Source organism: Xenopus laevis, chromosome 9_10L (genome assembly GCF_017654675.1).
Source record: "Xenopus laevis strain J_2021 chromosome 9_10L, Xenopus_laevis_v10.1, whole genome shotgun sequence".
NCBI classification, from domain to species: Eukaryota; Metazoa; Chordata; class Amphibia; order Anura; family Pipidae; genus Xenopus; species Xenopus laevis.
Window position 1 is genome coordinate 28,144,641 of NC_054387.1, and position 17,834 is coordinate 28,162,474.

Genomic DNA, 17,834 nt, shown 5'->3' on the forward strand with positions numbered 1-17,834 from the left:
AATTTTTAAGATGCTTGATTATAATCATAGTTCCACAGAACAAGGACCCTATTGCTGATGACTTAAAAGTTCCCTGCAGCCGCCCTCCAGTGGCTATCATCAACAGAAGATGGAAACACACTGACAATACAAGCATGTGACAAGCTCTGTCTCTTGCGTTTCTGCCTGAGATATAGGTAAATGACCCCCTACGTACTCCTTACAGATAGTTCCCAGGCTAAACCAAACCACATCACTACATACTGCTCTACATTTATGTTATATTATCTTGTTTATTATGTGCCCTAAGTGACTGCATTATAAAGGGCGGGTACAGATTCCATCTCCCAGCTAATAATGTATTGTACTACGATAGCTTGCTTCACACCAACCTGTTCTGTTACCAAATAAGTATAGCCAGTTACTGGCTTTATCACTAACCTCCCACTGCATCAGCCTGTGTGCAGACACACTGAGAGGATTTTAATGCAAAAATGCATACTCTCATGTGTTTCTGCATCAGAATCTGCTCTCTGTATCCCCGTGGCAGTTAGATAACATAGCGGGAAGCATAGATTGGCTGTTGCTCTGCCTGTGTTTATACACAGAAACAATCCAATGTGACTGTAGCATAAACCCTGTGCATGTATAGGGATTGAGATTGCCCATCAGGTGTAAGCACTCACTAGTATTTGCAAATCATGCTCAATGCACAAAAGTAGCCATCAGTTTACAAACTAGAAGACATCACATGCCAAAGGTATAGGGTGACATTCACGAGAGTGAGTGGTGGTTATTTATTGGGATAGCATACCTCCAGGTACATACAACAACCCCAGTAACATAAAAGTTAATAAGCTAAAACGTAATATTCAAACAGGGTTTTCATTTTTTTTAAGCAAAATATGCATGCTGATACTATTGTAACTTGGGTAAACTTAGAAAAATGATGGTCACTCTGTAATCTGTAATAGTGTTTTCTGTCACCTGATCTTTGTGATCATCGTTATTCTCTAAACCATCAACCTGGAGCAGATTCTTGGCAACACCAATACAGGGCAGATCAGTGAGTATGCCTAGGTGGCATGCTACCCCAAACCCTGTAGGAAGACAAAAGAAAGACAATTATTATCTAAGCAAAAATGGCAGTTTGTTCTTTACTACAGTCTTTTTGCTCTATTATCCATAAAACAAATAGTATATGTAAGCACTGCCGTAAAATGCACCATTATTTTGATGTCTATTTTTACAAAGCATGACATTTTAGTACTTAAAGGGGTTGATCACCTTCCAAACACTTTTTTCAATTCAGTTGTTTTCAGATTGTTCCCCAGAAATAATAGTTTAAAGTTGAATGTTCGTGTCTCTGGTGTTTGAGTCTGGCAGCTCAGTAATTCAGGTGCAGATTCTGAACTGTTACAATTTTGCAACATTCAGTTGATACATTTCTCAGAAACATATCTGGAGTATTAGCAACTATTGTATCAATTCTAACAGCTGCCTTTAATGAAACTCAGGGATTCTGCTCAGCAGGGACATAAGAAATGTATCAACTAAATGTATCCATTTTAGAACGGTTTACAGGGTCGGCGACCCCCCCTCTCAGAGCTGCTTCAGAAGGGGAAAAATGACACTTTACACTTCAATATTAGAAAAACGGTCACACATAGAAAATAGAAAGTCATTGGTAAAAGTCGTTATTTCGGGTGATCTATCTGAAAACAACTAGTTGTTTGAAGGTGAACAACCCCTTTAAGGAACCTTTGCCTTTCCAGGAATAAGAAGATTATTCTGATTTTAGTAACAACTATAAGGAGCCGACTGACAGGAGGTGCCTATAGGGTATCACTAGTAATAGCCTGTAGGCTCACAATGCTTGAGCTTAAACTTGAGAAAGTTCACACTCCTAAGGTCAGTGGCTCACACAGCATTTTCTCTGCTGGTGTAGATATGCCAGTGGAAAATGGCTAATCTGCTTGTCTGCCATTTTAGGAACAGAAGAATATTTGCAGAACCACCTGTGAATCTGATGTAAAGGTCTTCTAGTTTTTCCTGCCAAAGAACAGTTCTTTTGTGCTAAATTTTTGAGGTTCTGGTTCCTTGAACTTACCTGATGTAAGTGGATGCCACAGTGTGAATGATTGCTCTGTTGCCTTTTATGGAGCATTTGAAGGTAAGAGGAGCCTGCCACACTGTCTCTAGTTCCAGCACATTTAAAGTAACAGTACCACAAAAAAAATTAAAGTGTACTAAAGTAATGAAAATATGATGTACTGCTGCCCTGCACCGGTACAAATAGCATGTTTGCTTCAGAAGCTCTACTATAGTTTACTGTATATAAATAAGCTGCTGTGTATCCATGGGGGCAGCCATTGAAGCCTTCTGGATAACGAGTTTCAAGGTAACGGATCCCATATCTGATGATCACAACAAAGAAGTACTGTAGTCGCAACTGTGTCCCAGATATGTTGCTAAACCTTCTCCTTCAATGAATGTCCAAGATCTTTCTCTCCCCAGCCTTAATATATGATAACTTGGTTGGTAGATGTGATTCTTATATAGCTTAAAGACCATACCTCTAGAGTAAGGGTATGTAACCGGTATGATTTCCAAAAAGGAACGTGCCGGTGTATCTGATGTTTTGTAAATAGATTTAACCCTATTTTTTTTTCAAGACAGCTTTCAAAATATGCAAGCTATGTGTAATTTCAATTCTGTAACAAGATAAATATTTAAAAAAAATGAAAAATATCTTCCTTGATATAAACACATATCAAAAATATAATTTATTTTATGCACAAAAATTGGAAAGTCAGTCATCTCCTTAACAAACCAATACCAAATATGTGAAGTTTTGCGATATGAGATTTATGAATTTTATAGGCCACAGCAGTACAGTAGCATATTTTCAAACTGCTGCACCAGAAATTTGTATTTCAAGAACATAAATTCAGCTAACAGTAGGTTTATCTTAGCAAACCATATATTTTAGCAAAGAACAGATTCTGGCAAATCAAAATAAGTAAATATTTATTTGTACTCCAAACTACCTCCAAACCTGAAATTTTTTATTAAAAAAAATTCTGAAATTTCAGAAAATGATCTCAAAGCTTTCAGCTGACAGCATCTTATCTTCTATAGGTCATTGGGTAAACATCCTAAATATGAATGGCAGGGGTTTACTGAACAGTTTCATGCCCAATCTGACATCCAAAATGGGTAAATATGATTATCTTCTCCAAATTACCAAACTGCAAAGCTTTCTTAGAGTAAACATATTTTTTTTATAACAATTCTGAAAATAACCTAAAAATGTGCTGCATTGCATAAGAAGGCATTCTGATAAATCCATTATGGGTGCAGATGTCTTTCTATGCAAAACTACCAAACTGCAAAGAGAAATCCAGAATGATTTCTCAATATCTGGACCACCAGTCTACCTTCATTCTTGCAGCCTTCGTGGTTTGTCTGGAATGCCATATACATTGCATTATATTATTTTGTACATTTTTCTGAATGCTAGTTAGTAAAATGGTTATATTGTTTAAATGAACAGCATTTGAACTAAAAGGTGATTATTTACCTTTAAAAACTCACAGTAACCTTTTCTTGTTTCTGAATTTAAAACATACCTCTGTGATGGAGGATTCCATTACCATCTACAATGAGGACCTGTAAAATAAATCAGAGACGGGAATTCACAAAAGTGTTGGTATGAACCCACTCAGTCAGGAAAATTGCAAAATTACGTCATCAAATTCACAACATGTATGTGGTAGTTTTATGGAAATGTTTCAAAGAAGTGATATGGATCTTTGTAGTCATCTTGGATGGAGATGAAGACATACAAGTATTGTTTAATGTCTGTGAGTTATGGATAAAGTGTATTTGGTTCTCTATTTTTTGGGTATTTTAGGAGACAGGACTCAGAGTTAGTAGTGTATACATTTTTCATGTATGTGTTTCTCTTCATTTCTCCACGTATATTGCGGTTTCACTTAGTCCTTGAAAATATACTGTATGTGTGACTAAAATTAGCCAGTGTATGTAGTGGCATTTTCCCCCTACATCTTCATTGTAGGGGTAAAGTTTTGGTGTAAAAAAATGTTGTTCATTCTAAAAAATGTTTGTTACTAGGACACAAATATAAACATGTCCCCTGCAAATGCAACGACACCTGGGGGACTTTGCAACCCACAGGAAATCTCCTCTCCTGAGGACAACAAAGCACCCAAAATACCATTGCAAGGAGGATTAAAGTAAATTGCTGAGGGTAAACGCATCTATCACATTGTCATGTAAAGTTGCCTTATTATTAGGTCAATATTTTGTGATTGACATGTTTTACCAGCACCAATTACCATTAACCTAACCATGCAAAGATATTTTCAGGCTATTTTTCACCTTCAGGAGGGATTTCAAATACACAGAGGCCCAAACAGCACCCAATCAGCCCAATAAATAATGACTGTCTATGGTACTTACAGCAGCACCTTTGGCATTTGCCAGAGCCCAAAGATTACCAGTCCAGGCATATAATCTAATTATATTTCTGTAAAGCTGCTGGTAGGCCGAAAAATTACAGAAATTATGTCTCTGAATTAGAGCAATTGCGACATTCTCCCAGGCAATCATTCAAATCAATTTCTGCCACAGTAGTGCCTACAATTTAATTTATCTATAAGTAGCAAAGACATATATAACAAATATACTAGGTGGATGCTCAAAAAAACTCATGCAAACTCCATGTATATGGTGCCTTGGCTGGAAAGGAACTGAAGACCACAGGCAAAAATACTAACCACTGTGTCACAGAAATGTCCAGGAGATAATATGATTAGGTTTTTGCCATTTCCATTTTAACCTAGTTGTACTTTAAAATACATGGGGTAAAATGCAATGTTGCAGGAAAACACAAATATATTTACTATTCGTTAGATACAAGTCCTATTGCTTTTATAATATGCACCATTTTGTCTCTATTGTGCAGGTAGCACAATTTCTGGCTTGCTAGAAATAACATAACATTTTGTTATGCAATGTTATAATATAACAAAGTATGGGTCAAATTGTCTGCTTGGGGATCTGGGGAAAATCTTATCTTCTCTATAAGTTTTAGGTGATCCCAGAGTCTTTCCTCTCTTGTTATACCCTGTAATATTTGTCCTTAGCTGATGGGTGAATATTGCATATTAATTACTGGTAAATATTATAAAGTATTTGGAACAGAGAGATGGCAGCTGTAAGGGCACTGCTCATATTTCTGTGTAAGATCTGTGTCTAACATTGGGAATATTGTATATGTAACAGGACATAATTTGTGGAGTATGACTGACACTGCTAATGGTACTGCAACCTATCTATAGATAATACTTCACACTTTTTTTGCATTAGTAGATAGCTGAGAATAATCAGAACTATTAAAATTAGTCCAGATTGACATTTTAATTTGGCTGTGCATAATAAACATATATATATATATATATATATATATATACATCTTTACCTATGCTGCAAATAAGAGGACAACTTAATTGCATGCAACACTGAAAATGTGTAAATGATAAAATTTCCAGAACTTTTTTCCTTAAAACATCTGCCCATAGTACAGCGAATACACATCCAGTAAAGGAACACCTCCCACCGGGCCGCCGCCATAGATTTGAATGGCTCAAATGTATATTTTCTGGCTGAAAAGCAGGTAGTCCAAGTGCCAACAAGTTTATTTCTGTCATCAGATTAAACACCTGCCAAGGCCCTTAAACCACTTATAAGAAAATCTAAGATGGCTGCAAAGGGATGCTGCATCCAAATGATGGAGCTGATATAAACATCAACTCTACAAAAAGTTGATGTTTGTATCAGCCCCCAAAAAGCAAGTATTGCTTCACTCAGTCTATACACACATATCATAGTCCTACACAAAACAAATTTGTGTGAATGAATCACAGAAATTTCTAAGTATAGTAGTTCTTTTAGAACAAAAACAAAAAGCCAGTTTACCTGAGGCATCAGGCAGGGATCTTTCTCCAGCAACTTTTGAATGGCATCTACTAAAACTGGCACTTCTCGAAATGCTAAATATCCAGCTACATAGGGAGCATTGATGGTCACCATATGGCAGTCTTCATAGATCACCTAAAAAAAACAGAGAATAACAGAAACAATGATATCCTACTTAACAAACAAACAGGTGAGGTACTGCATTATTAACAAATCAAAAGACATTGAATAGTCCTTTTGTGAATTAGGGGAAATTGTAGAGGTGCAAAATGCTGCTTCATAAACATCTATCTCCTGAAGTCAATTACTCCCCATCTCTTTCTACGACATTGTAATAATTGCCTCTCGCTCTTGTTATGAATCGACTACACCTTTAGCACTGACTATAATAACAGCATCACTAATTTTCCTGTAAGTAAAAAAGTGTAAATTACAATGATGCTATGGAGTATAGTATACCTGAAATACTACTGATATGAGGTGTCAGATTAGCTAGGAAAATAGAACAGATCAATAATCCAAATTTTTAAAAACGATTTTCTTTTTCTCTGTAATAATAAAACAGTAGCTTGTACTTGATCCCAACTAAAATATAATTAATCCTTATTGGAAGCAAAACCAGCCTATTGGGTTTATTTAATGTTTACATTAATTTCTAGTAGACTTAAGGCATGAAGACCCAAATTACGGAAAGATCCGTTATCCAGAAAACCCCAGGTCCCGAGCATTCTGGATAACAGGTCCCATACCTGAACTGAATTTGAATCTCAACACTTAAATCAGCTGACACAAGACAAATCAATAGATTGGATCAGAAATATCGAATCAAATCTAAGCAAGTATAAACAAGAATTAGTCACATTTAAAGAAAAAAAGCTATTTACAGTAAAGGAAGATTTTAGACAGAGAAAACTCTATAGGTAGCTTTTGGGGCTCCCAGAAAACAGATGTAGGAGGGTGACCTGTAGATACAAACCAGGATCCCTGACTACAGTGGACAGCTCTGGAGACTCGACTGATTCTGATATAGGAAACCAGGGGGACCCTACATTTTCTTCTTTTTTAGAGAACACCCCGCCGACCACAACAAATCTAGGAGGAGGGGAGGGGGCATTAGGAGGGGAGGCAAAAAGAATAGATGACAAACCACCATGGAGAGGGAAGTGAAGGATGTAATTGTAAATTTATCACAATATACACTCACAATGGGGGAATCAAAATTGCTAAATCTGGGTTTAAAATTTGTACCAACACACCAGTCTGAACCATTTGAGGTATACAAAGATTTAAACAGATTTGAGAGAAGTCTCAAATTACGTGACTATTATAAGGACAAAACCTCAGCCAAACAAACAACATTCAGGACAAAAAGTACATTTGACCCCCAAAACACATCCCCATCAATCTCCACCTTCACACACCTTTGGTATAATGATTCCACTAAAATCCATAGCAAAAAAACAAACAGCTCTTTTAATCTGACTACATTAGAAAGACAGGCGATAAAAACCTTGAAGGCAGAAAAAGACATAATTACTTGCCAGGCTGACAAAGGAGGCACCATTGTAACACTTGACAAAAACCTACTATGTAGAAGAAATTGTTAAACAATTATCGGACACCAAGACTTATATAAAACTAAAGGGAGCGCCCACAAGGGAATACAAGAAGTCATTAGACTCGTTGATTACAACTGTCACATCGGCAGGGTGGATTCATGAGAATACAAGTAAGTTTCTCACCACCGATTTCCATAAAATACCCTTTTTGTACCCTTCAACAGCTTTTGGATCTTTATGACTTGCCTTCTCAAGAGGTTTACCATTATCTCCAAATTCGCAACTACATAAAGTCGATTTGGAAAGAAAACACTTTCCCACGTCCAACCCCATTTGAGCTTATGTACCTGCAGGTTCTTCCTCAGAAAAGATCGATTTCTGCACTATATAACTATATGGCTCACCAGACTGCCATTAGAGATTTACCATTTGTTCACGCTGGGAAAGGGACCTGAAGGTCTGCTACGATGATGAAACATGGTCTGACATTATTTCGGCATCTGCACATTGTTCCATTAATGTTCTGATTCAAGAGACTTCCCAAAAAGTGCTTCATCAGTGGTATCTGGTTCCCACCACCTTATCTAAATGGTACCCGTCTTCATCGCCTCTTTGCTTCAGGAACTATGGTCAAGTTGGTTCTTTTATGCATATCTGGTGGGAATGCCCGAAAGTCTCCAGATTCTGGATAAGAATTTATGCTATGATCACTAATGTCACTGGTCTTCCATTAAGAAAAGATCCAGCGGAAGCCCTTCTTAATAAGTTTGTCACAGGGGGAAATAAATATACCAGGACTTTAGTAACACATATATTCTCTGCCGCAAAGCAGATAATTGCTAAAAATTGGAAATCCCCTTTCCTGGATGTTCAAATGGTAAAAGTTAAATTGGACTCTGTCCTTGTACTTGAACACTTAACCAGCTGTCGCACAGGTAAGCTGAAGCGCCATAATAAAGTCTGGAATCCTTGGCTAGCCTACAGAGGTATCCGCATCGAATATTTTTATTTATTTTTTTATTGTTTTTTTTTTTTTCGGGCGTATCTCCTAAAGTCTTTGTATGCCTGGAGGGTTCAACCGTACTCTCCGCCACAGCTCACCCATACTTTCTCTTTTTTTTTCCTTATTCCCTGCTTCAGACAGCATTTTTTGTTTTATTTTATTTCTTTCTTTATTGTTATTGCTTGTTTTGTATTATGTAATGTGTATCACATCTTTCATTCTCTCATAGCACTTCACATTGCTTGTCAATGTGTTTTGCTGCAATGGAAAGAAATTTTTTCCGGATTTCATGTTATACTCAGGAATACTTGTTTATTTACATCTGAATATGCATTGCGGACTGGGATGTCCAGTAACCGCTTTTTCCTGTATTTTGCAACTTAATTTTGCAAAAATAAAAATAATTAAAATAAAAATACCCTTTTTGTATACGTTACCTATAATACATAAGTCGACTATAACACCCCCGGGGCACCCCATCATTTCAGCTATAGACTCACTGTTTCAACCTGTGGCAAAATTCATTGATTACCATTTACAACCGTTGGTGCAAAACATGAATTCATACGTGAAAGACACCCAGCATCTAATCACATTACTCAAATGTGATTAGATGTTCCTCCAGACAGCATATTGGTAACAATGGACAGTGCAAGTCTGTATACAGTAATTCCCCATGACAGTGGTATAGCAGTATGTAGGGAGGCTCTGACTAAAGCATCCAAAGGACCCCCACCAATAGAATTCCTGGTGACCTTATTGGATTTGATTCTGTCACATAATTATTTCATCTTTCAGGGCACCTTCTATCTCCAGGTGACCGTGACCGCGATGGGGTCGAATGTAGCCCGATCGTTTGCAAATCTGTTCATGCATGATTATGAATTGAAATGGTTACTACCTATAGGGAAAAACAAAATTTGGTTTTACAAATGTTACATCGATGATCTGTTGTTAATCTGGAATGGGACTTATGGAGTTTTATCAGACCCTTAACAACCTAGACTCCCCTATTAGATTGACGTTGACCCATGACAAACAATCTATACATTTTTTAGATGTGACGATTTACAAGGTAGGAGACAAGGTGGGGACCACGTTATATAAGAAACCAACCCATAAGAACAGTTTAATACATGCTCACTCTCATCATCCTCCACATATGTCCCGGGGGGTCCTGTACTCCCAGTTTTTAAGAGTCATTAGAAACAACTCAGATCGTGAAACTGCCGAACTGCAACTCTCGGCTTTGGCGGAACAATTCTCCTTGAGGGGGTATCCACCAGGAGATATCAATGAACAACTCGAAAGGGCAAAACTGCAGACCCAAGACTCCATATTGGATAAAGATAGGAAAATTCGGAAAAATGCACTAGATGCACTAGACCTAATTTTTTCCACAAAATGGACGGATGTTAGTGTAGATGTAAAGAAGGCACTTCTGAACAGATGGGAAATAGTGAATGCTGATAAGAACCTTCCTTTTTCAGACAAAAACCCTTAGTGGCATTTAGGAGAGGAAAGAACGTGACTGACTTACTGGTGGTAAAGTACTTACAAAGAGACATTAATAAAAGTGTAACCTGTTTAAACAAACAGCTAAGGACAGGATGTTTTAAATGTGCCGGATGCTTGACTTGCAGTGGGATGCAGCAGGGCTCCACCTTCACACATCCGAGAACCGGATCTAAGTTCTACATAGATCACGGGGTTACCTGTACATCGGACCATGTGGTGTATATGGCCTGGTGTCCGTGTGGCTTATTCTATGTGGGCAAGGCTGCAACCACGTACAGGGAACGCATGAATAATCACAGCAGCGCCATCAGGATGGCCTTGGCCTCAGGTAAAGTGGACCAACCGGTGGCCAGGCACTGGTTAAAACACAAGCACTCGCTACCCCAATTTCGCCACATGATCATCAACCACGTTCCAGTCCTCCAAAAAGGGGGAAACAGAGAACAGACTTTAATGCAATGGGAATCTATGTGGATCTTTAAGTTGGAAACTTTATCACCAAAAGGGTTAAACCAAACATTACCTATGTCCCCTTTTTTCTGATGTTTTCTTCTTTGTTCTGATTTATGACTATTTGAACCTGTGGAGGGTTCACAAGATGGGGGAACATGTATCTGCTTGTTGATATGTGGATAGTATTTGTAATACTATTTTTGGTATTTTGCTTCTTTTTGACACTGTTTAGTCAATGTTGGAGTTTCTGTTTTTGCTGGTTTTTCCTTTTTTTCTATTTTTTATTTGGGCTGATCGGACCGGGTTGCTATGCGAGACTTTGCATAGCAACGGACTCTGCATATTTCTGTGGAAACTAAGGGTTATATTGAAGTATTAGAGCCATATATTATTACCAAGAGTGTCCATACAATGCAGTATACATTGTTTATACTTTGATGATACATTTAACAAAAATTATGTGATAACACGATGAATGATACATTGTTGCGGAGAACTATTAACATGTGCCTATCTCATCTAGGTAATGAATTTTGCCTCGGGGAAGGGATGTATAGCTAAAGAAGGAAAAATAGTATCCCTGAGCAGTAATGCATGGCAGTGGGCCAGACTCCCCAAAGAAGGTTCGGTGAAGTGGCAGAGCCCCCAGACAGAAAACATATACCAGGACGGCTGAACCTTTTATACCCATGGTTACACAAGCATTGCGCAAAGTTGGCTCCGATCAATCAAGGAACAGGGTCCCCAGAGACATGGAGGAGATACCAAGCGAAACCACCGGTATTTTCCCCCACGATGGAAAGATGTTCCAAGGTACGAGGTGCTTAACAGACCGAGAGAGAGAGAGAGAGAGAGAGAGAGAGAGAGAGAGAGAGAAAGCAAATGTCTTGCAGGTTAAATCACTGCTGAACTTGTAACTACATAAGCTCTATGTTTTCTGAGTCGTTATTTAAGCATACTGGGCATGCTGAGAGGCTAATCAGTGAACTCTGAGTGGCAGTGAAAAACATTGATCTTTAATGATGAAGGATTCCTACATCTCTGGGTTAGTGAAGTGACCCTATGCATAACTTATCCTTTCAGGGGCATTTAATACTCCAATCATATGTCTGCATTGACTACAATCTATTAAAAAAGCTTTAATATCCAAATACAATATTAAATAGAGCTTATCTAATCAGTCACACAGACTCAGACATTTAGCCTATTGAATTTTGTATTTTTACCTCTAAATGCAGTTAAAGTATCATTACCTCCAATTCAGGGTAGCTCAAGACCACAAGTGATGCGCAGGCAACAGTATCATCTTCTTTTAAGTAGGACAAATCTACCCCGCCTAGCCTCTGAAGTCCAAAAAAATCTGGATGGCTTTGCCATGCTTCTGTGTTGCAAGTGATCAGGTTTCCTTTTAAAAGCATCTGTTCCCTAAATTATTTCAGACAAGAAATGAATATCAAAAGGCAGTTAGTATTAAAGGGGTGGTTCGCCTTTAAGTTAATTATTAGCATGTTATAGAATGGTCAATTTCAAGCAACTTTTCAATTGGTCAGCATTACTTAATTTTTATAGTTTTTGAATTATTTGCATTCTTCTTCTTCTGACTCTTTCCAGCTTTCAAATGGGGGGTCACTGACCCCATCTAAAAATAAATGCTCTGTAATGCTACGATTTTATTTTTATTGTTACTTTTTATTACTCCTCTTTATTTGAACCCTCTCCTGTTCATATTCCAGTCTCTTATTGAAATCAATGCATGGTTGCTAGGGTAATTTTGACTCTAGCAACCAGATTGCTGAAATTACAAACTGGAAAGCTGCTGAGTAAAAAGCTAAATAACTAAAAAAAAACACAAATAATAAAAAAATGAAAACCAATTGCAAATTGTCTCAGAATATCACTCACTACATCATACTAAAAGTTAATTTAAAGGTGAACAACCCCTTTAACCAAATAATGAAAGTATCTCAGTTCTACTGCTACTATCTAAATAAACACTTGCTGGTTTTAGGTTACAACATTCTACATGAATCATAAAGTCTTACAGAAGGCACAAATCATATTCCTCTTTACCTCTATCTATACTCTATCTATTTGTGCATCTCCTCTCCTCCATATTCCCATTACTTTTCCACTCCTTTCTTCCCTCACTATAAAAACATCCAGGCAGGCCCACCTGTGAAAAAAGCAAAAACAGTGGAGCATCGAGGAGGCCAGTAAAAGTGTAAAACAATCTAAATTTTATTTAGTATACATATAAAAACAAATTACAGCAGCAAAGTGTGAACCCTGGCTGCCCGCTTAACACGTTTCGTGGCGTCCTGCCACTTCATCAGAGGCCCACCTGTGACTAATTGATTCTCATAAAGTAAAGAAATGGCACAAAGTGTATTTGTGACATTCAATGATATTCTTAATATTTTATTGCAATGTAATACCAAATTAGCAGAAAGAGGTTGTTCACCTTTAAATTAATTTTTAGTATGATGTAGCGTACTCTTCTGAGGCAATCTGCAATTGGTTTTCACAGTTTTTTTGTGTGTTTTGCGATTTTTTTTTTTTATATATAAAAGGATTGTACAATAACCTCTCTAATGCTTTATTTACCAGTAGGTCCTTCCAGCTGACAAGAGGGCACCCATTCAGATTAGAAGAAAGCAGGGTCCGGCTAAATATTCTGAGAGCTGTGAAGATATGGAATTCTCTCCCTGAATCAGTCATACAGGATGATGCATTAGCTTTCAGAATGGGTTGGATGGCTTTTTAGCAAGAGAAGGAATACAGGGTTATGGAAGATAGCTCACAGTACAAGTTGATCCAGGGACTAGTCCGATTGTCATCTTGGAGTCAGGAAGAATTTTTCCCCCCCTCTGAGGCAAAATGGAGAAGCTTCAAATGGGGTTTTTGCCTTTCTCTATCTAGCAGTTAGGCAATCTATACAGGGCTGCCATTAGCAATCACGGGGCCCCGTACAACAAAATTTTCGGGGCCCCCTTGGCCCTGCCCACCCTGGCGCCCAAGCACCCAAGACCCACCCCTGATCCCCACCACACAGACATCAGCGCTAGAAAAGTACCCCCCCCACACACACACACGTTATAAAAAACTATTGATGGTCAAGGCCCCATTATAAGTAAAAAAAATTGTGGCCCCAAAGAATATTTTTTTAAAAAAACATTGGCGCCAGGGTCCCCTTTACAAGTTAAAAAAAAATGGGCCCCAAAGAATATTTTTTTAGAAAAAATTGGTGGCAGGGGCGTATAGAATATTAAAATAATACATTGGTGGTCAGGGGATAAAAAAAAAAAAAACACAAATTGGTGTTCAGTAGAATTGAACTCATGGCTTCAGGACTTTAACTTCGCCTCCTTTCATGACTGGGCCTTTTCTGTGTTTCAGAACTTCAATTTCGGCTGTTTTCGTGACTTCGGGTCTTTTCGCCTCTTCAGCTGTTTTCACCACTTTGACTGTTCGGCACTTCCTCATTTCGGCTGTTCGGGACTTCGCAAATGGCCGTATGGCTTCGGCGCTGTCAAGGAGTTCAGCACTTCTGGGTCCTCCTTCAGGCCCCAGACACTTGTCCTCACCTGATGGCGAGGACGATGGAGAGACACCTATGACTAAGTGCCGGAGGCTACGAAAAGCGTAAGGTGGGCCATGTGGAGTCAGTATGTATCATAAACTTTTTAAATTTCGAATACTAATAAATAATATTTTTTACTGAAAACAAGCCTTGGGATATATATCTTTTGATATAAATGATTTTGTGTGTTGAGTGCCCTCTAGCTTTTTCTATAGATATACGGAAATCAGGTGTATGGACTCCCAGATACAAAATGATTTATACTCCCCTGATGGCGGCCCTGAGTCTATATATAGACTTAAAAAACGGAAATTGATGGACTTGTGTCTTTTTCCAACCCAGCTTACTATGTTACTATGAAAAAACAATATGAAGACCAATTGATAAGATGCTTATAATCGGCTGTTGTTCTATAACATACTTAGAGCAGAGGTGAACCACCCTTTAACATCACTTTTGTCAATGCCCCTATTAGTGTTCATCTAAATTATGAGCTTAGCAGGACTGCAGTAAATCTCACTTTTCCCAAACCATTACTGATTCTTTCTTTCATGTCCATGACATCCCCAGAATTCCTGGATCCCACAGCTGTCTGTCCTTGTTACACACTAAATAAATATTAATGATGCTGGCTTGAAAACTAATGGTCTCACTCTGTTGACATATTGTAGATCTGTCGCTGGTTTACTTTCTTAACCCATGGACAGGGCCTGCACTGCAGACAAAATTTGCACATACAGAGCACGCGCATGCGCTTCTGAGTTCGTAACGTTTTCTTTTACTGAAAAGGGGGTGGGATTATATTGTATTGTCAGGTGAGGTAAATTCTATTCGGATATACACAGCGGGGGTACTGACCGCTCCCATCTAAGTAACGTTTCCGATTGTTCCGCTCGATGCTTTTCTTGTTCTTTGGCCTCCTCTGCTTCTATTTCGGCCACGACAGCCGCCATATCAACATTCGCGCTGTTCTTCCGCCTTTCAACAGCTGACGTCATTGATGCGCTGTATTAACACCGATATTGCTTGTAGTTGTAACTTCTCAAGCGGACGTGCTGTTATTATGTATGATATTCGCTATTGTGTTATTAGTAATCCAGCCTATACTAATGTTTCCGTAAAGGAGACCTGGCAGTGCAGTGCTTCAGCATTACAGTAGTGTTTTGTTCTTGCTTTGGAGGCGTTGGAAACTTGGAATCCGAGGAGTTACTTTAAAGGAGAAGGAAACCCCCTGGGCGCAAAACCCCTCCCTCCTCCCCCCTGGCCTACCTGCCCCCCCCCGGCAAATGCCCCTAACTTGTTACTCAACCCTCTGCGCAGGTCCTGTCCACGGAGTTCACAGACGCCATCTTCTCCCACGCGGTCTTCTTCCTGCTTTGACCTGCGTCTTCTGGCGCATGGGCAGTAGGAGCATTTTCAGGTACGGATCTACTGCGCATGTGCTGAATGTCATGAAAACTTTGTGACATTCGGCACTTGCGCAGTAGATCCGTACCTAAAAAAATGCTCCTACTGCGCATGCGGCAGGTCAAAGCAGGAAGAAGACCGCGTGGGAGAAGATGGCGCCTGTGAACTCCGTGGACAGGACCTGCGCAGAGGGGTGAGTAACAAGTTAGGGGCATTTGCCCGGGGGGACAGGTAGACCAGGAGGGAGGGGGCGCGACACAGGGGGGAGGGGTTTTGCGCCCAGGGGGTTTCCTTCTCCTTTAAAGGGCTTGTTTATCTTTGCGTCAACGTTTAGTATTAATATGTAGAGAGTGATATTCTGAGACAAGTTGCAATTGGATTTAATTTTTTTATTAGTGATTTTTCGAGTTATTTAGCTTTTTATTCAGCAGTTCTCTGGTGTGCATTTTTAGCAATCTGGTTGGTATGGTCTAAATTCCCCTAGAAACCATGCATTGATTTTGATGCATTGATTTCAAGAGACTGGAATATGAACAGGAGAGGACCTTACAAGAAAGATGATCAATAAAAATTAGATGGAGTCAGCAACACCCATTTGAAAGGTGGGAAGAGTCAGCTGAGCAGGGCACACACAGGCAGAGCAGGGCACACCCAGGCAGAGTAGTGTCACACACAGGCAGAGCAGGGCACACACACGCAGAGAAGAGCACACACAGGCAGAGTATGTTGCAGGCAGAGCACACACAGGCAGAGTAGGGCACATGTCAAACGCAGGCAGAACAGGGCACACGCAAGCAGAGTATGTCACACACAGGCAGAGCAGGGCACACGCAGGCAGAGTAGGGCCCACGCAGGCATAGCAGGGCACGCGCAGGCAGAGCAGGGCACATGTAGGCAAAGCAGGGCATACGCAGGCAGAGCAGGGCCCATGCAGGCAGAGTAGGGCACATGGCACACACAGGCAGAGTATGTCACACACAGGCAGAGTATGTAGAAAGGAACCAGCAGCACACTGTGTTTAAGTTGCAAAAGTGCACCAAAAATTTAGGCTACGTTTCGGGCCCACCTGGCCCTTTATCTAGCCAGGTGGGCCCGAAACGTTGCCTAATTGTATGATGTGGGCTTAATAAATTTTTGGTGCACGTTTGCAACTTAAACACAGTGTGCTGCTGGTTCCTTTCTACATATTGTTATGACCCAGTGACAGGAGTGGGTCCTCCAGTTCAGCACCTGACACTACAAGAAGTGTGTATCAGTAAGGTGAGAGCTCCACCTTAACAGGTGTACACAGGCAGAGTATGTCACACACAGGCAGAGTATGTCACACACAGGCAGAGTATGTCACACACAGGCAGAGCATGTCACACACAGGCAGAGTATAACACACAGGCAGAGCAGGGCACACACAGGGAGCCTATGGAAGGCGGAACAGAGCAAGAGACAGGGAAACCTATCAGGACCACTGTAGTAAGTACTACATACAGTAACACAGTGCTGGTGCTCCATTAGCATTTTGTATAAAGTGTGAACAGGTGAACAATGTGGGCAGTTTCAGTCTGGGTCTCAGGTGTGAATAGTACAGGCCTTTAGGATTTGAAGAATAGAGGTGTGACAAGTGTGAACAATGCACGGGCATTACAGGTGTGAATAATACAAGGGATTAGTCTGAATTTGAGGTTTAAACAATGCAGGGGCCAGTTACTCTCTGTAGTGATACCATTAAAGTATCAGCAGGTAGGTGGGCCACACAAGGGGGGGGGTCGCGGGCCGCCAGTTGGACAGCCCTGATCTAGACCGTTGCAACCATGTTGCTGATCTATGGTTGCTAGGGTACTTTAGACCCTAGTAACCAGATTGCTGAAATTGAAAATTGGAGAGCTGCTGAATAAAAAGCTAAGTATCTCAAAAACCACACCATGATAACCAATTGCAAATTGCCCCAGGATATCACTATCATACTAAAAGGTGATTTAAAGGTGAATAACCCCTTTAATCAAGGTACACACTCAAGGGGGAGGTGTGGGTTGCACCTGGGATGGGGGAGAAGGGGCTCTGTAGGCCTGGTGGGCCCTGCCCCACCCCCCGGTCTGATGCTACAGAATTTTAAAAACCAGGATAAGTTAGGACATGCCCATAATTGTCCGTGACCTAACTCACTTATACCCAGACATACCGCTAATAAGCCAGAAAGGCAGCCCATGTACTGATAACTAGCTTCACCCATTTTGGGGTCCGTAGTATTGGAACCATCAGTATGCCTGCACTCGTACGTTTATCGCAGCACAGTTTTAAGAGAGGAAATTAGGTCAGTAGGAAAACACCTACCTACCTT

At 39.9% G+C, this 17,834-nt stretch overlaps 1 protein-coding gene across 3 annotated transcripts in view; it reads right to left on the reverse strand.

Moving 5' to 3' along the window:
* The window catches only part of LOC108700990 (endonuclease V), a 67,014-nt gene extending 51,736 nt beyond the window's left edge, over window positions 1-15,278 (reverse strand). Inside the window, exons 1-5 of one of the 3 annotated variants that reach the window (XM_018235086.2) lie at window positions 14,954-15,278; window positions 11,769-11,940; window positions 5,983-6,117; window positions 3,612-3,651; window positions 967-1,079 (exon numbers count right to left, since the gene is read on the reverse strand). In XM_018235086.2, the coding sequence (XP_018090575.1) occupies window positions 967-1,079; window positions 3,612-3,651; window positions 5,983-6,117; window positions 11,769-11,940; window positions 14,954-15,093 (600 nt within the window). In that variant the 5' untranslated portion in view covers window positions 15,094-15,278. Of the gene's footprint in view, window positions 1-966; window positions 1,080-3,611; window positions 3,652-5,982; window positions 6,118-11,768; window positions 11,941-12,585; window positions 12,751-14,748; window positions 14,923-14,953 lie in introns of those variants that run through there. The other 2 variants (XM_018235087.2, XM_041575833.1) reach the window with 2 other exon arrangements.
* Window positions 15,279-17,834: the final 2,556 nt, after the last annotated feature.